Source organism: Centruroides sculpturatus, unplaced genomic scaffold, assembly GCF_000671375.1.
Source record: "Centruroides sculpturatus isolate CEXI.00-Female unplaced genomic scaffold, Cexi_2.0 scaffold435, whole genome shotgun sequence".
Lineage (NCBI taxonomy): Eukaryota > Metazoa > Arthropoda > Arachnida > Scorpiones > Buthidae > Centruroides > Centruroides sculpturatus.
This window is the reverse complement of record NW_019384953.1, coordinates 442,529-462,769: the sequence shown is the minus strand read 5'-3', so window position 1 is coordinate 462,769 and position 20,241 is coordinate 442,529. Positions and strand designations below refer to the sequence as shown.

Here is a 20,241-nt window from a genome sequence, read left to right as displayed (position 1 = left end):
ACTGCTGACATTATAAACATTTTAATTATGCTTTAAATATTTTTAAAACAGAAAGATTCTTATCAAATGCGATACAAGGCGATACATTATGTAAACATGAATGTCGTAATAAAAGCTATTTTAAGTATTTTACTTCCACTTCTACCAGACAAACTCCGGAAGAGGGTAAGTAATGGCAATTTTCTTATTAATTTATAAACATAAAAGAATATATATGTTATTTTATAACGTGTTATATATTTTTTCAACCCCAAATTTTAACAGGTTGTTAAACTTTTTTAATGTAGTCTTCTATTTCTCAATTTACTCACAAGCAGTTACGTTTTTACATAGTTTTTAATATTCTATCCATTTTAACTTTACATAACTTACTTTATTGTTTGTATACACCTGGTCAATAAAATAATTTATGAAAATAAAATTCAAATTACAGGTACATTTGCATTCGGATGTGGGTACTTTACACGAATTCATCAGTCCAGATTGTCTGCCTTTGGAATTAGGAGGTAATTTACCGAGTTTCGATCCTACTGAAGCCAATAACATGCTTAGATCTAACGAAGAATTCTTCCGAACAAACGAAGAATACGTGAAATTGTACGAAGAAGAAACAAATAAAAATTTCAGCCAAGGTACATTTAGATACGTCGGTGAAGATTTAGAAGATGAGAAGATTAAAAAATTTATAGAAAAATCAGAAGAAAAATTTAAATGTCATACTGATAACCCAGAAGCATTCTTGGCTGCTTTAAAAGAAGATTCTGAATTTGAAATTACACATTTTTAAATCAGTTTTGACTTATGTAAACAAAAGTAGGTACTAGTTAATCAGATACTGCTTCCATTTGTAAAACAATCTCTAAAACCTATGTTTAGGATTGAATGTAAGTTTTATTAACTAAAATTACATAATAAATGATTTCTCTGTAATTGCCATCATTATGATAAACGGTCACAGAAAGTTTGAATCTTAACAGACAAGGAAGAATTTACAACTTAACGAAAATTTTAGTTAGGAACTTTCTTTAAATAGGCTATATTTAATAATAATAATACAACTAGATATAGAATTGCATAATAATCTATATAACTAAAATTAAAGTTTATACATTAGTTAATAGTTAAATCTAACAGTTCTCNCATACATCACACTACAGAAGGCCACTATATTGAATACATGTCATATTGTTAGGAAATTCCTGAATACAGACACTGACACTGACACACTTATTTAATTAGTTTTGGTTGCTATGCCTTGACTCTGATCCGGCATAGTACACAGCCACCGGTTTAAACCGAGTATTACCCACTAAATCCAACACAATAATAATAATACAATTAGATATAGAATTGCATAATAATCTATATAACTAAAATTAAAGTTTATACATTAGTTAATAGTTAGATGCATGGGCGTAGCCAGAGTTTTGTTGTGGGGGACTAGTAGAGGCCAACCTAACACAAAATTAAATTATTTCAAATTATTCGTAACATTGGGCACAGTGGACCTTTTTTTTTATTAGTACAGTAGAGCCTCGATTATCCGACCTCCGATTAACCGTCACCTCGGTTAACCGACCCTCNATTTACCTTTTTCGAGTTGGTAAGTAGAAATCTATTTATTATTTAATTTACCAAAACTATGATTCTATTCTTTATATTTTCTTTCAGTCAATTGGGATCCTTCTGTTTCAAGTGTAACCGATGTATGGCGTTGTGTATTGCTTTACATGGACTTACAATTGAATTTTCATCGAACTCAAGCTAAGAAAATCGTTTGTGTTATAGACACAGGAGGAATGAATTTGTCACATTTCTATCATTTATCACCCAGAGCCATAAGTTCTTTAGTAATGCTTATTCTTGTAAGTACTGTACATTCTTGAGATATATATATCTACGTATACATAGTGATAACATGTAAATATAAATTAATAATATATATTATCAGGTAAATAGTACCGATGGGTACACAACTTCGTGTCTAAATTTTTTGATTTATTATTAAAAATAATAATACATAAGGTGTATCAGGCTATTTTGTTACTATTAGAAATGATAATGGCGTTATTCACTAAAAAGAGAAGCAAAAATTCTAATAGAATTAGTGAATCCTTTAGAATTCTCTTGCTCAACTATCCGGCATATCCTGCATTATGTCCATGCGTTACCGTTTTTATGAAAATGTTAATGTCATACATACTGTTTTCCAGTTTATGGAGGATTTAGGAATGTTCACTTTCAGTTATCCGTCATTTCGCTAATACGGCGCCATTCTGATCAACTAATGGACGAATTGCTATATAATATACTGAACGGAATATACTATGGACGGAATGGACGGAATATACTATATAATATACTGAATAAACGTTAATTAATTATATAGGAATAGACATTTAAGCTGAAAAGTGAAATATCTCCCGAACGACGCGGTGAAGAGGAAAATCTTTATAATAAAATGTACTTGTTTTGAAGGTGAAAAATAACAGCTTTATTTATTTTTTATTTTTAGCACATTTTCAAATAATTCTGGCCTTCCACTCTTAAGGTTTTCACGTTAGGTCACGTATTAAACACTTTTATTTACTTTAACCTTTACTGTCCCTGCTCTGTTATACATATAACAGAGGAAAAGTATGAGTTTTCGAACCTTAATAATAATTTTTGTCAAAATTTTATCAAATTTTGCATGGGGTTTGGGGATTTAGGAGATTAACTTTGTTAAATTTCGGTAATTAAAGATCAAGGGGGTGGAGAGATAGAGGTTGTGATATGAGTACAGTCAGACTTAATGAAGATTTTACTTGTTGTTAGCATTAAGAGTTTTTTTTTAATGCAGTATAAAGATTTATTTCTTTTATCAAATTTTATATAATTATATAACGTGACATAAAAAGAAACCGGATTTCTCTGGCAAGGTAAAAAAAAGAAGAAATAGGTTACTATTTCTCCAATGTTTTTGTTATATAATCAGGTTTGTTAGTTTAAACTCGGACATAATAACAATTTTTAATGATTATATAAGATAAAAGAAAGAAAATTAATCCACATATATGTTACCTCTAATATGAAATTTACTATTTTTAATATATATTTTACATTTCTAATTACAATAATTAAAAATTTTTAAGAAAATATTTATTTATTCTTACAAAAACATTCTTTACACTTTTCTAGAGTTTATAAAAGGCTCGTAGTGGTTCCTACCCCTATAAATTAATGTTATTTTTAACATTAAAGAATAAATCTTTAACACTGTATTTTGTTAATAAGCACTCTATCATATCGTACATCCTAGTATTATCACATCACATCTCAAAGTGGCATCAGACATTTCATAAAAAAAGATTTGGCTGGGGTTTTTACAGTCGGCCGCCAACCAGACACCAATCTTCCCATTTTTTCTAACCTGGACTGAGGTACCTGGCTTAGCAAGGATTTGGCAATGGCCTAGCACCTGGGCTCCTAGAGACTTACTACAGGCCTTAAGCGACAGATGGTCGTCTGCTATTTACAGATACCGCCACGCCTCCTACGGCAGCCTATTCCGGAAAACCCTCCTCCACTGTGGCACTAAAGTATTAGCCCTCCTCCACTGTAGCACTGTAAAGCCCTTGTGGCCCTTCTCCACTGTGGCACCGTAAAGGGTAAACCTTGCAGGGTCCCCTTTACGGGTGCTCCCTTGTGGAGGAGAACTACAAGGGAGCGTCGACGAAAAAACGAACGTAAAGGGGACCCTGCAAGGGGTCCCCTTTACGTTCGTTTTTTCGTCGACGCTCGACTTAACATGCTCCACTACGTGAAAGTGAGCGAAGGGTAGAGGTGGATGAGCTAAGAGGCCATTCTTTGTAACTGAACTATATAACATAAATTTAATTATACGAGATTAAAGTTAATCCAACGTATAATGGAGATTAATTTCGTTTTCTATTAAGTAAAATTATTCATTTATATTTCATAGAAATCAAAGAAATTTTCATCCGCTTTTATACTAACGTATAGGAACATTTAAAAATATAAATACGATATTTTTAAAGCATTTTAATACTAATTTTAAAAACGTATCGAATAAATATATGTTTTCCCTATTATTTAAATTAGAAGATCAAGGGATTAAATGTCGTATGGATGACATTTTTCTTCTGGGTTTTCTTCGTGCTAGAAAATTTGACTTGCAGAGATCGCTTCAGCTGCTCAAGAATTACTATAACGTGAGAGTAAATTATCCACAATACTCTAAGGATCTTCTTCCCTCCAAGTTGGAGCATGCTTTGAACCTGAAGATTTTGCAATTTCTTCCGAATCTTGACCAAGATGGATGTTATATTTACCTTTTTCGAGTTGGTAAGTAGAAATCTATTTATTATTTAATTTACCAAAACTATGATTCTATTCTTTATATTTTCTTTCAGTCAATTGGGATCCTTCTGTTTCAAGTGTAACCGATGTATGGCGTTGTGTATTGCTTTACATGGACTTACAATTGAATTTTCATCGAACTCAAGCTAAGAAAATCGTTTGTGTTATAGACACAGGAGGAATGAATTTGTCACATTTCTATCATTTATCACCCAGAGCCATAAGTTCTTTAGTAATGCTTATTCTTGTAAGTACTGTACATTCTTGAGATATATATATCTACGTATACATAGTGATAACATGTAAATATAAATTAATAATATATATTATCAGGTAAATAGTACCGATGGGTACACAACTTCGTGTCTAAATTTTTTGATTTATTATTAAAAATAATAATACATAAGGTGTATCAGGCTATTTTGTTACTATTAGAAATGATAATGGCGTTATTCACTAAAAAGAGAAGCAAAAATTCTAATAGAATTAGTGAATCCTTTAGAATTCTCTTGCTCAACTATCCGGCATATCCTGCATTATGTCCATGCGTTACCGTTTTTATGAAAATGTTAATGTCATACATACTGTTTTCCAGTTTATGGAGGATTTAGGAATGTTCACTTTCAGTTATCCGTCATTTCGCTAATACGGCGCCATTCTGATCAACTAATGGACGAATTGCTATATAATATACTGAACGGAATATACTATGGACGGAATGGACGGAATATACTATATAATATACTGAATAAACGTTAATTAATTATATAGGAATAGACATTTAAGCTGAAAAGTGAAATATCTCCCGAACGACGCGGTGAAGAGGAAAATCTTTATAATAAAATGTACTTGTTTTGAAGGTGAAAAATAACAGCTTTATTTATTTTTTATTTTTAGCACATTTTCAAATAATTCTGGCCTTCCACTCTTAAGGTTTTCACGTTAGGTCACGTATTTATCTAACTAACTTCTTTGTCGATATTAAGGAAAGACAGACGGACGGACAGACAAACGACAGTGGGAATTTATGGTCTACAAGTTTTTAAATTGCAGCCCAACAATTATATAATAGACCTATATTATATATACAGATTTTTATACACTGAATATATAGGCTAATTTAACTACTTTATAATAAAGAAATTCTCTTTAAAGACAATTACTGCTGACATTATAAACATTTTAATTATGCTTTAAATATTTTTAAAACAGAAAGATTCTTATCAAATGCGATACAAGGCGATACATTATGTAAACATGAATGTCGTAATAAAAGCTATTTTAAGTATTTTACTTCCACTTCTACCAGACAAACTCCGGAAGAGGGTAAGTAATGGCAATTTTCTTATTAATTTATAAACATAAAAGAATATATATGTTATTTTATAACGTGTTATATATTTTTTCAACCCCAAATTTTAACAGGTTGTTAAACTTTTTTAATGTAGTCTTCTATTTCTCAATTTACTCACAAGCAGTTACATTTTTACTTAATTTTTAATGTTCTATCCATTTTAACTTTACATAACTTACTTTATTGTTTGTATACACCTGGTCAATAAAATAATTTATGAAAATAAAATTCAAATTACAGGTACATTTGCATTCGGATGTGGATACTTTGCACGAATTCATCAGTCCAGATTGTCTGCCTTTGGAATTAGGAGGTAATTTACCGAGTTTCGATCCTACTGAAGCCAATAACATGCTTAGATCTAACGAAGAATTCTTCCGAACAAACGAAGAATACGTGAAATTGTACGAAGAAGAAACAAATAAAAATTTCAGCCAAGGCAGATTTAGATACGTCGGTGAAGACTTAGAAGATGAGAAGATTAAAAAATTTATAGAAAAATCAGAAGAAAAATTTAAATGTCATACTGATAACCCAGAAGCATTCTTGGCTGCTTTAAAAGAAGATTCTGAATTTGAAATTACACATCTTTAAATCAGTTTTGACTTATGTAAACAAAAGTAGGTACTAATTAATTAGTTATTGCTTCTATTTGTAAAAAAATCTCTAAAACCTGAGTTTAGGATTGAATGTAAGTTTTATTAACTAAAATTACATAATAAATAATTGCTCTATAATTGCCATCATTATGATAAACTATAACAGAAAGTTGATGTTTAAAGTTTAACGTATAAAGAAGGATTTACAAGTTAACGAAAATTTCAGTTAGAAACTTACTTTAAATGGGGCATATTTAATAATAATAATAATAATAATAATAATACAATTAGATATAGAATTGCATAATAATCTGTATAACTAAAATTAAAGTTTATACATTAGTTAATAGTTAGATGCATGGGCGTAGCCAGAGTTTTGTTGTGGGGGCCTAGTAGAGGCCAACCTAACACAAAATTAAATTATTTCAAATTATTCATAACATTGGGCACAGTGGACCTTTTTTTTTATTAGTACAGTAGAGCCTCGATTATCCGACCTCCGATTAACCGTCACCTCGGTTAACCGACCCTCCCAGTCGGCAAATTTCAAATGTCCGCTAGTGATGTGGCGCTACAATATTTGGCTATGTCTTGGCTACTTTAATATTATTTTTACGTGTTTTAGCTGGCAACACTCATTCGACCATGAAAGGGAGCCAGTATTTAAACGAGGCTTAATTTTCTAATTTTTAACGATACAATAGCGACGATTATTATTTTAAAAAATTTTTGTTAGGCTTAACATCGATGAAAATTCAACGCGAAGTAGGTTAATAGCGATATACTAATATACTAGTTACATGGGATATAATAATATACTACACTAATAATGGATTTTTTCATACTTTTCGGTTATCCGACTTTTCAATTATCCGACCAACCCCAGTCCCCAATTGGGTCGGATAATCGAGGCTCTATTGTATTCAATATTTTTAGCTTTAAGTTTTTTGTTGTTTCCAAATCGGCTTAACACTTTTTCAGCTGTGATTTTCTGGGGGGCACCAGGATTTTCAGGTTCACTGGGGAGGGCCGTGCCCACCCAGGCTCCCCCCTCGCTACGCCCATGGTTAAATGCAACAGTTTCCAGACTAACAATAGCCAACTAGAAAAAAAAAAGATTTCAATCTTGTTACTGATTGGCTCCTGTTAGTTTGGGAATTGTTATGATTGGACCGAAAGTGTCGTTTCACTTTCCAGGATGAGGACTTAGGTTTGGATCTATCAATAGAATGGAAACCGGTGTTCATGTTATGTAATGGTGTTGTTTATAGCGACGACGTGTGATATGTAATTGAATTAATACAACGAAGAAATTAGATAATATTTCAGTAGTGAACATTACGGGTATTTGTAAGGATGTATTTTAATGGAACTGAAGAAACCGTAAAATCTTCTATTGATAAAATTTCCACTTATTATACACTATATAATGCAAACTTATTGAAGCCGAGATTTCTCGTGGCCTAGGGCAGATGAAGCGTGTAATTTGTGATAAATTTATTGCTAATTAGCTATCAAACCTGTCGTAATGAATGCAAAATCAATCACGTAACTGTATCAACAGGCATTGAATTTGAGTTCCTAGTCCAATATCAGATGAAGGCGTACTGTACAGTACAGTACATCAGTGCATTGAACTATTGTAGAAAATTATACGTATCAACGGAAACATCAGAACCCTATGAAATTGTTAACGATAAATTCCGAAATAATTGTTAAATAAAGTTTTTACAATACACAAAACCATCTTCATTGTCTTCCATATTGTATATTTAATAATAAGAATCAAAACATTGTTGAGAAAATTGTTTCATTGTTAAATTTTTTAAATGAAGTATTTAAAGTGAATTATACGAATTATTAACATTGTTTTTTATTACAAAATTAACGTAACTTTTACCCAGTGTTTAATATTAATTTATCTTTGTACAATTGCAAACGATAGTCAATGGCTTATATTTGTATACATTTTTACCTGTTTATATTAAGGACGTAAAGTAAAGTCAAACGCCTTAACCTAAACAGTAGAAGTATTGAATGTTAATTATAAGTTAAACTATTACTTTCTACTTTTTTTTACAATTTTTAAAGTATCATATTACAGTCGATCCCTATATAACACTGTTGATTTTTCCGTTTTATATGAATTCCATGTTGTATGAGTCACTTAAGTTTTACAAATACGTGTGCCCGGTTGGGAATAGCTCACATATTTGTAAAATCTAAGTGACTCGTACAACATGGAATTCATATAAAACGGAAAAATCAACAGTGTTATAGGGAGTTTCAACTGTATAGCACTCTACTGGTCAGTTTGGTCATTTATCTTTACCCGTAAAAGCTAGAGAGCAATGGTGATATTATTTCACAAAAAGGAACACATTTATTTAAATATAAGAGCTGACATTGGAAACATTGAATCACGACACCTAAAAAAATTATATCAGGCTCTATTTTTCAGGCAATAAAACTGTTGTTTGTCATAATAAAACAAAATAAATTGAATTGGATATAAAACAATAATAATTGTTTAGTTACGAATAACAAATGAGTCAGCTACTGAACAATTGTTAGTGGTATAATTTTCGCATTTAAAGACAAAGTTTAAAAGAAATTTAACGAATTAAAGGTTAGGACACATTCGGTTAATTTGCAATGAATAAACTATTAAAAATTTAGTAAGTAAATTGAGAAATAAAAGAATAAAGTGAAACATTTTTTTTAAATTTCTTAAAGTTTTATAATCAAAAATATACAACATAACAAAGTAAAATGATATAGAATATAATTAGATAAACTGTTAAATACATTATTCTACGTTCATAAATTAATAAGAAAATTGCCATTACTTACTCTTTTCCGGAGTTTTTCAGGTAAAAGTGGCTGTAAAACACTTAAAACAGTTATTATGACATTCATGTTCACATAATGTATAGCTTTGTATCGCATAGGATAAGAATCTGTGAAAAAAATAATAATAATTTAAAACATTTATATAAAATATCATTTTAAACAATATTTATAATGCTTTAATCTCTTATCTATCCCTTTTTATTGCTGATCACATTAAAGGTCTGATTATTGCATTAATAAAATAACACTGTATACCTTGTCTATTATTACTCTTATGAATTCAAAAAAATGCAGACGAGATGTTTATTATTCTGTATCATAATTATGGTAATATTTTATATTAGATTATATCTATCAATACATATTATGTTTACGTTTATATCACAATTTACTCACAGGAATAAGCATTATTAAGGCGCTTTATGGCTCTGGGTGAGAAATGATAAAAATGTGACAAATTCATTCCTACTGTGTCTATGATACAAACGATTTTCTTAACTTGTGTTCGATGAAAATTCAATTGAAAGTCCACGAAAAGCAATGTACAACGCCATACATCGTTTATATTTGGAATAGAAGTATCCCAATTGACTAAAGAGAAATAAAGTATAAACACAGCTTTGATAATTTTGATAATAAAATAAGAAATTTCAACGTTATTTACTGATACGTTTACAGTCTAACAAATTATAAATTAAACAAAACAATTGTTTATTTTACTTTAATATAATCCCTATTTGTCAAATCGAAAAGTATAAATATAACTTCCATCCTTGTCAGGATTTGGAAGGAATTGCTAAACATTCATGTTCAAAGCATGCTCCAACTTGANGACGGAACGTTCTTGAACCGTTATCATTTATATGATCGAGATAATTGTAACCTGTTTTTTAGTAATTAATATTAAATCGATAATTAAAAAAGTTAAGCTATAAATGCAATATTTTAACGTTCATAAATTACATTAAAAAGAGAACATAAGTTATGTTTTATTTAATACATTTTGGAATATTAAATATTCAAAAATACAGTCTAACAAATTATAAATTAAACAAAACAATTATTTATTTTACTTTAATATAATCCCTACTTGTCAAATCGAAAAGTATAAATATAACTTCCATCCTTGTCAGGATTTGGAAGGAATTGCAAAACATTCATGTTCAAAGCATGCTCCAACTTGAAAGGAAGAAGATCCTTAAAGTATTGAGGATAGTTTACTCTTATGTTATAATAATTCTTAAGCAGCTGAAGTGATCTTTGCAAGTCGAATTTTCTAGCATGAAGAAAACCCAGAAGAAAAATGTCATCCATGCGACATTTAATCCCTTGATCTTCTAATTGAAATAAAAAAATATATCATTAAAATGTTTTCTTCGTTGCATTATACCATATAAAACTTTAAATAATTTGAAAATTAAACGTTAAAAATTATTACAATTGCATGTATAATCAGTTGGCTTCGATCTTAACGTACATATTTAACAAGTCATATACAAAGGAAATTGTTATTATTTTATTTTATTTTGAAGTAGATAAACTCGAATTAAACTACTTTTTCATTCTTGTTACATAAAGATTTCTTAAGATAAATTTATAAAGACATTATACGTAATGACCTATATTCATATATAATACTTTATTAATAATATTTAACGTGGCATATTGTATTGATCACATACAAATGAGAATTATTTACGTAAACCATAAAGGAAATACGCATTACATTATTATATATTAATTATAAAATTAAAATGCTAATTGTAATGAAAGTTACATTTGTTTTAAAATTAGTAACTGTTACTCGTGTATTTATATTTTTATATATCAAAACGTTAAATGTCTTTATGTAAACAGCAGAAGTATTAAACGTTAGTTATCTGTTAAAGTAATTCTTTACTGTTCTTTACAGTTTTTATATTAATTAACATATTATACCGCTATATTGGTGAATTTGGTACTTTATTTCATTTCCCGTAACGCATACGAGCAACAGTTTTAGTAGACAAAATGGAAGTGCGAATAACGAGTAAAATTCAGTCCGACCTTACTAAAAATACGACACAGGACCGTCCTCTACCTTCTTATCCCCTAGACCTTGAACCATTAAAGTTTAATAACATCATTGCCGATAATATACAAATATTCCTGTCAAATTTCAAAAACCTTTGACAAAAAACACGTGAGTTATTAAGGTTCAAGGGAAAGAACAAAATCCTGACCACCCCCACACGCATCCATAAATCACGCATCCAAAAAACACGTGAGTTATTAACGTTCAAGGGGGTGAACAAAATCCTGACCACTCCCACACGCATCCATAAATCACGCATCCAAAAAACACGTGAGTTATTAAGGTTCAAGGGGAAGAACAAAATCCTGTCCACCCCCACACGCATCCATAAATCACGCATCCAAAAAAACACGTGAGTTATTAAGGTTCAATGGGGTGAACAAAATCCTGACCACCCCCACACGCATCCGTAAATGCAGGCAAATAAACGCTATTTTTATTTTTTTACGTTTTCAATACTGGACGTTTCAAGGTCTCTTGACCCCGAAAATGTAAAAATCTTGGGGAGAGGTCATTATATTGACCGATTTCATTTCCCCCCCCGTTGTTTAAAGCAGAGGAGAAAGTAAAAAGCTTAAACTACAAACATTATACGAATTTACTCACCTTTCTATTAACGATGGGTTCTTATATAAAATACAAAATTGAAGATATTTAGTCAGTTGTAATATCTAATAGAAAAGTGATTGTAATTTAACGTATCTTTCGGTTAATGGATTTCTGTTGATCAATTAAATGATGGACAAGGCCGTTCACAATATACATACCACAAATCTTGCCAGTATAATAAAGGGCGAGTTTCGTGAAGACGTCATTTCTCCAACCCCCTTTACGTCATCAATCTTAGAACAAGTTAGGACGGAACGTTCTTGAACCGTTATCATTTATATGATCGAGATAATTGTAACCTGTTTTTTAGTAATTAATATTAAATCGATAATTAAAAAAGTTAAGCTATAAATGCAATATTTTAACGTTCATAAATTACATTAAAAAGAGAACATAAGTTATGTTTTATTTAATACATTTTGGAATATTAAATATTCAAAAAATTTGCTATGACAATCTGTTATTACGTTGTAAATATATTACAAAATATTCAAACTTACAAAATCAACTGAAAATAAATACAAATAAAAATTTTGAAGTTATGTCTAGTATAAATGATAAATGTAAATAACTCAAAAAATACTTTACTACGCTTATTAAACTTTTTACATTACTAATTATTATAAAATGACAAAAAATCTTAATTTATAAAGTTGAATTTTATTTAAATAGAAATGCTAATAACGAGTCTGACACCTTTCCAGATATGACGCAACCCTCTCTATTTTCTCATCCCATCTTTCACTACCGAAACTTAATACCATAAATGCCCCTTATACACAAGCTAGTATGTTAAATTTTAGAATTATTTTAGAAAAAGCACAGTACTTATTAAGCTTTAAAGAGAATGCACAAAAAATCGTGCCACTCCAAACGTTAATAAAACGATGTATTAGTATTACAAAAGTCTACTTTTATATTGATTTTGTGTGGTATAGAATTATACATTGTTAAGCATTATATATTTTAAATTCCTACAAACAAAGAAGAGGAATTACTCAATAAAAGTGATATTTTACGTTTAAAATCTTTTGTATCTACGATTTACCTGTAACACTAGACGTTTTGTAAGATTGAAAAATTTAAATTTTAAGACATTTTTTATTGTTTTGTGTTATAGTTACGTCTAAGGTGACTCGAAGGCCATTCATATCATAAAATTTTTTAATGTATATTATTTAGGTGTACGTGACGGATATATAAAGTAGCACATAAAATGTATAGCTTAGTTTTATAAAAAAATTCTTACTTATATTAATTAAATTCTAGCGTTTAATATTTATTAAAAAATCCTGGTATAGTTAGTGTTTAAATTAAACGATTCTTATACGAGAAGATAAAAATTGAGGTGCATCCGGTTTCGTCAGTTAGGTTATATTTAACCTTTTAAAATGTATTTCTTAATTTTTTAAATTTTTTGTTTAATTAACGCATGCTGGTTGTTAAATCTATTATACAAGGTGTATTATTATACAAGATGTATTTTTTATCTTCAGACATTGAAATAACTTAATTGGATCTTATTATTTAGGAAAAAATATAGACAAAAGTTGTAGGTTGTCGAGGGACAAATCAATTGGTGACCTCAGATGTGACCTTGACCTTGACCTTAAAGGTGATTTGGAGGTCAAGTCTGTTTTTTTTAAATGGAAACACATATTTTTGACCCCAGAAATGAAAAGACAGGAAATTTCACAACCAGATGTACCGTACCTTTGATCTTATTGTCTAGGTCTAAGGTAAAGATTATTTTAAAGTTAAAATTATAAGCTATTTCTAATGGGAAACCGTACTTTTTATTACTGGAATAGACAGAAAGGTAAAAGTTATATGTGAGTTACATACACCGCCGCCATCAAGTACACAGTACATCATGTTACATTAGCGGCGTGATTAACTAGTATCAGTTAAAATTTTTCAATTAGCTCATTAAATTAACTGTAAAATTTTATTGTTATATAGATGAATATGGCGGTAAAAAACTTTATAAGCTTTTAAATTTTTAAGCTTTATAAGTACATTTTTAAATTAATTATAAATCCGAATAATAGAAAACGCAAAAAACTCAAGATAAATAAATAAATATTACCTTTTCTTTATATATCCTTTTTACACACACCTTAGAAACAAGTCTTATAGTTTGCAATTTGCAATACTTACTTATAGCCTATTAATGAACTAATCGTCTATTATATTATTTTAATAAATAGAAAGTTATTTATTATTCTAGTGTTTTATTTCTAGAGATTATTTTACAAATAGAAGTAGTAAGTAACTATCTATTACTTGGATACATAAGTCAAAACTGATTTAAAGACGAGTCATTTCAAGTTCGGAATCTTCTTGCATACAAGCTAAAAAAGCTTCTGGATCGTCACAATGACTTTTAAATTTGTCTTCTGATTTTTCTATAAATTTTTCAATCTTTTCTTCTTCAAAATCTTCACCGACGTATCTAAATGTACCTTGGCTGAAATTTTTATTTGTTTCTTCTTCGTACAATTTCACGTATTCTTCGTTTCTTTTAAAGAATTCTTCGTTAGATCTAAGCATATTATTGGCTTCAGTAGGATCGAAACTTGGCAAATTTCCTCCAAATTCTAAAGGCAGACAATCTGGACTGATGAATTCGTGCAAAGTTTCAACATTAGAATGCAAATGTACCTGTAATTTAAACGTTATTTTTATAATAAAGATTATATAACTTTTATAATTTGTTGAAACTTGTATAGAAAAAGAATGTATTGAAGTTTGATGTTCAGAAATGTAAATTATCTAATGGCAAAACGCATTACTTACTCTCTTTCGGAGTTTGTGTGGTAGAAGTGGAAGTAAAACACTTAAAATAGCCTTTATTATGACATTCATATTCACATAATGCAATGCCTTGTATCGAATGGGATAAGAATCCTTCTATTAAAGAAAATAATTGAAATAATATTAAGTAACAACAAATGTTTCTTTGCTATAAAATAGAATTCGTATTTTTCGATAGTGTAGTTGTTTCGTGAGAGAAGACATTTTGAAATTCAGGAAAGTCAGGTAAATTAAGTTACATCTATAACCCATTTGCTCTAATTGCCAGAGAATTGTTGAGAATCTTCGTATAAGATATGTGAGAGAAAAAATTATTGTATTAAATGTACTCAATGGAATCTCGCAATGAAGAATATTTTTTAGGTTTTGGCATGTTCTGTTTTGAACAGGTTTTTTATTTAAACAAAAAATCTTGCCGTTCCAAAGAGTTAATCCCGTTTATGCAGGTTCTGCTTTATTCACGTTCCGTTTGAAATAGGTTTTACTGTACTTATTCTACTCGAATACAGGAAGTACTTACTAGTCTTCCTGTTTTATGAATAAAATAATTATTGTTATTTCTATTCTTTAACACTAGAATGCAAACTTTTATTCCAATTAATATTATTTATTGATATTTTATGCTAATTTATATCTATACTTTTGCGTTATATTTATATCACAAGAAGCTACTTACAACCAAAAGCATTACTAAGGCACTGATGGCTCTGGGTGAGAAATGATAGAAATGTAACAAATTTAATCCTGCTGCGTCTATGACACAAACGATTTTGTTAACTTGAGTTCGATGAAAATTCAATTGTAAGTCCGTAAAAAGCATTATAGCACGTATTACATCAGTCACACTAGCAGCAGAAGTATCCCATTTGCCTGTAAAAGAAATTCAAAACAACAAAGTAAATTTAAACGTAAGTTTTACAAAATATTTACAGATTAACAACGGACGAATCTACTAACGCCCGAGATGATCTGTTTTCCGAAACATCAAGCAAAATACTTGGTATCTAAACATACATTTAATTTATATTTATTCTTATAGTTTGTGGCCGAAAGAGTAGACACGAGTAAGCCTGAGCTGAAAGGGTTTATGTCAGATGAAAGAGATTGAAGGAAAGAAGTGATTAACGTTTCTCTTTCCATCGCTAGAATTAAGATCAAGTAATGAAATTTAGAAAAAACTTAACAATATAATTATTAATAATAAACATACTATAAAAACGTTTAGAAAATGTAAAAGAAAACACCGAAAGTGATCAGATTCATGTATCAACTCCCATATTAACCCGCATTCCTTTCATTTAACATAGATTCTTTCCATTCAGTCTGATTCATGTCTTCTTTCTCCGCTAGTTTTTAAATTTACTCTGTACAATTACTTTATACTGAAAAATTTTGCAAACTAAATTATTCGTGGCATTATAGTTATTCGTAAATCATTTCTGTTGTAGGTGTTAAAAGAATAATAATATTCCCACTTACCAAATCTAAAAATATAAATATAGCTTCCATTCTGGTCAGAACTTGGTAAATATTGCACTACATTCAAATTGAAAACATGCTCCAACTTGGAAGGAAGAAGATCCTTAAAATATTCAGGGTAGTTTACTCTTATATTATAATAATTCTTCAGTTGCTGAAGTGATCTCTGCAAATCGAATTTTCTAGAGCGAAGAAATCCAAGAAGAAAAATGTCATCCATACGACATTTAATCCTTTGATCTTCTAATTTAAATAAAAAATATGTTTATTAGGTATATTTTTTAAAATTATTACTGTAATGTTAAAATGTTTTAAAAGTATTAATTTTCTTGCTTTATTTATGAAAACTCACATTATCCTGGAAATTTACTATGAATATTTAATTTGTCCGTTTGCTCTTTCATTAAGCAATAGAAATATGCCCGTAAAACTAATACTCTGTGCATTAATAAAATATGTTAATGTTCATTTTTGACATTAATGATACATTTCAATTATAAAACCGTCCGGATGTCTGTCCTTCCTTAAATTCGAGAACAGATTTAGATAGATGAAAGACAAGACCAGATATGGAAACCTTACAAAATAGTGTTTTTTAAACATACAGAAGAGTCTCTGTTATCCGACACTACGCAGGGTGGAGCACGTGACATTGTCACATTATTCATTGTCATGCAGATGACAGAGTGAATCTGATTTACTACACAGTAGAGTACGTGTATACTGTCACTCGCCAGTTGTTTAAATAGTCAAAAATCGTGATCAATACGATAAACTAAGTGCATTTTTTATTATCCAGTACGTAAAATACTTCTATATCTCCTGTGCTTACATACAAAATCCAGTAATCCGACACAGGCAGATCCGATATATGTCTGATTACAGAAACTCTATAGTATTAGCATTTATTATAATTTAAAAAAAAACATACGAGGTATTTACTTACTGATAGCTTTTTTAAAAGCAATAAGTGCCTTTTCGTCCCAAGGAAATTCGTCTTTCTCTTCCGGAAATATCGAATCTTTTATATTCATCTGATAATAAAATATGGTAAATGTTTTATTTAAATTAAAATTAAAACTTTAATAATTACTATACGTGACTTTAAAGTTACATGGCTACGCTCTTCATGCCATTATTTAAATTTACAGCAAGTTTTGGGCTACAAATTTAAGAAATTTTAGATCTATAAATTTCCACTAATGTCTGTGTCTGTCTGTTCTTCCTTAGTCTGGAGATAAATGGTCCTGACTTGTGACGATGTCATAATTAGTAGCTGGTCATTCAAATTATAGTTTCATAAACAAAGGGATAAACCATTTAAATTTATAAGACTTTATTACTAATAGTTAATATTGCATAGGATATTAATCACGTATAAGTGAGAATTGTTTGCTTAAACAATACGAAGAACTTAACTTAATAAATATAATTTAAAAATTAGAATTAAATTATTAATTAAAGATATACTTGTTTAAAAATCAGTAAATGAGACTTACTTCATAGGGAACGAACCTTTAGGTTTGTATTATAGGTAAAACAATAAGAATTGTTTCAGTACATCTCTAATTACATTAATAATAACGGAAATGATGACGTAAATGTAAATTAATTTGATCGATTATGTAAAACGAGCATGTATTATTTATTTATATCAGTGGTTTAACAGTAAATTTAATAAACATATATGCAGTTTATTGCCAGGGATATTTAATGACATATTAGTGGATATATTAAACTATGTAAGCAATAAAATGTATTGACAGCTTATATATGCCTAATACCGGGACTGTGTTAATGTAAATATTTTCATATTATTACTATTTTACAAAATAGCGGATGAAAGTAATTATTTAAATAAAAATCCCAGTAAAGAGTTGCATAACTTTTCAGGTAACAACATTGAAAACTGCGTGTAGCGTCCATTTCTTATGATATTTTACTGTTAAAAAACGTTTTATATTATTAAATTAATTATTATAAAATGTCAAGAAGCTTAATTTTGAGAATCGATATGAGTTTTATAAAATTAGTAAATGCCAATAACGAGTAAAATCATCATTAAGTCCGACCTACTCGAAATACGACACACGACCTCTCTCTCTCTCTCTCTCTCTCTCTCTCTCTCCCTACCCCTGCGATCTTTACCCACCAAAATTTAACAGCATTAGAACCGTTAATACTCAAACCTACCTGCAAAATTTCAGAAATTTTCCACAAAAATTAACGCGTTGTTAAGCTTCAAAAAAGGGTGAAGATAATCACGCTTTTTCCTCATACATACATATACATACTCGTACAGAAAAAAAAACCGAATTTTTTGCATTTTTTCCAACTCGACATCTCAAGAATCTGAGATTGTCTCAGACAACCTCTGACTCTGAAAATGTAAGTTTAGGGGGTCATTTTTTGATCGATCGCCTTACTTTCCCTCTGCTATGTAAAAGAAAATTATGTTTAAATATATTAAAACTTCAATTATACGTTTACTTTTAAAACTGAAATAATAAAAAAAAAACATATAGACTTACGTACGGAAAACTGGTTATGATAAAAGAGGCAAATGTCCTTGCAACGTACTATAGAAGTGTACCCGCGACCCCAAGCCTTACACGAGGGGTCGCGAGTAAAAGAAAAAGACAAGTGCTTGTAGGACCTACACTACAATAAAAAAAACCCTGCAATCTCAGTGAGAAGGCTGTGCCTGTTTATTTTACAATACAATTGGTTTTTTTTATCGATATTTAGGTCTCAACAGAGAAAAACTTAAATACGTAGTTTTTAAAATCACCGACAGTTTTAATATGGCCTTGGGGGTCGCCAGAATTTTTTAACTTGTAAAGGGGTCGCTTATTTAAGAACGTTGAAAAACACTGTACTAACATGTTGAAAATAAACTCACCTTAGTAAGGCATATCTAAAAACTATGCATCTTTCAAAATTAATTACAATATAATAACATTCCTTGTGTATAAGACACATTCTTGCTAAGACAAAATCTTATATAATTTTTAATTAAAAAGAAATTGTAAATGCTAATAACGAGTAAAATTATGTCCGACTTTACTCGAAATACGACACAGACCCTTCTCTATCTGCTTACCCCTCGACTTTGAACCATTAAAGTTTAATAACGTCATCGCCGATAATGTACAAACATTCCTGTAAAATTTCAAAATCTTTTGACAAAAGCACGTGAGTTATTATGATTCAAACGAAGTGAATAAAATCCTGCCCCCATACACATCCATACATACAGGAAAATACCCTCAATTTTTTTTTATTTTGCATTACTCGACGTTTCAAAGTCCCCTGACCCCAAAATTGTAAAAATTTTGGAGGAGTGGACATTATATTGACTAATTTCATTTTCCCCTGTTGTTTAAAGCAGGGGGGAAAGTAAAAAGCTTAAACTATAAACATTATACGAATTTACTCACCTTTCTGTTTACGAAGGGTTCTTGCGTAAAATACAAAATTGAAGATATTCAATCAGTTGTAATATCTAATAGAATAGTATTTGTAATTTAACGCTATCGTATGACGTACCTTTAATTTAATTAATGAGCTTCTGTTGATCGCTTAATTTATGGACAAGGCCGTCCACAACATAACACCACAAACCTTGCCTGTATAATAAAGAATAAGTTTCGTGCAGACGTCACTTCTTTAACCCTCTTTACGTCATCAACCTTAAACAAGTTAGGACGGAACGTTTTTAAACCGCTATCATTTATATGATCGAGGTAATTGTAACCTATTTTACCAATTAATATTAAATTGATAATTAAAAAAGTTAAGCTACAAATGCAATATTTTAATGTTCATAAATTACATTTAAAAAGAGAACATAAGTTATGTTTTATTTAATACATTTTTGAATGCCAAATATTCAAAAAATTTGCTATGACAATGTGTTATTACGTTGTAAATATATTACAAAATATTCAAACTTACAAAATCAACTGAAAATAAATACAAATAAAGATTTTGAATTTATATCTAGTATAAATTATAAATGTAAACTCAAAAAATACTCTACTATGCTTATTAAACGTTTTATATTACTAATTATTATAAAATGACGAAAATCT

The 20,241-nt window shown here is 29.5% G+C and overlaps 3 protein-coding genes across 3 annotated transcripts in view; 2 read left to right on the top strand and 1 right to left on the bottom strand.

Moving 5' to 3' along the window:
• The window catches only part of LOC111632304 (alpha-tocopherol transfer protein-like), a 12,497-nt gene extending 4,898 nt beyond the window's left edge, over window positions 1-7,599 (top strand). The window contains exons 3-7 of the mRNA XM_023376703.1: window positions 4,105-4,347; window positions 4,416-4,609; window positions 5,575-5,688; window positions 5,957-6,169; window positions 7,513-7,599. Coding sequence (XP_023232471.1) covers window positions 4,105-4,347; window positions 4,416-4,609; window positions 5,575-5,688; window positions 5,957-6,169; window positions 7,513-7,599 — 851 coding nt within the window. The remainder of the gene's footprint in view (window positions 1-4,104; window positions 4,348-4,415; window positions 4,610-5,574; window positions 5,689-5,956; window positions 6,170-7,512) is intronic.
• LOC111632330 (clavesin-1-like) lies at window positions 58-1,001 on the top strand. Its single transcript, XM_023376732.1, has 2 exons — window positions 58-165; window positions 434-1,001. The coding sequence occupies exons 1-2, from the start codon at window positions 67-69 to the stop codon at window positions 785-787; spliced, it is 453 nt and encodes a 150-aa protein (XP_023232500.1). The 5' UTR covers window positions 58-66; the 3' UTR covers window positions 788-1,001.
• A 6,498-nt stretch (window positions 7,600-14,097) lies between the features above and the next one.
• On the bottom strand, window positions 14,098-17,673 carry LOC111632335 (alpha-tocopherol transfer protein-like). Its single transcript, XM_023376744.1, has 6 exons — window positions 17,647-17,673; window positions 17,094-17,181; window positions 16,148-16,390; window positions 15,345-15,538; window positions 14,651-14,764; window positions 14,098-14,515 (listed from the first exon to the last, which is right to left on the bottom strand). The coding sequence occupies exons 2-6, from the start codon at window positions 17,179-17,181 to the stop codon at window positions 14,162-14,164; spliced, it is 993 nt and encodes a 330-aa protein (XP_023232512.1). The 5' UTR covers window positions 17,647-17,673; the 3' UTR covers window positions 14,098-14,161.
• Window positions 17,674-20,241: the final 2,568 nt, after the last annotated feature.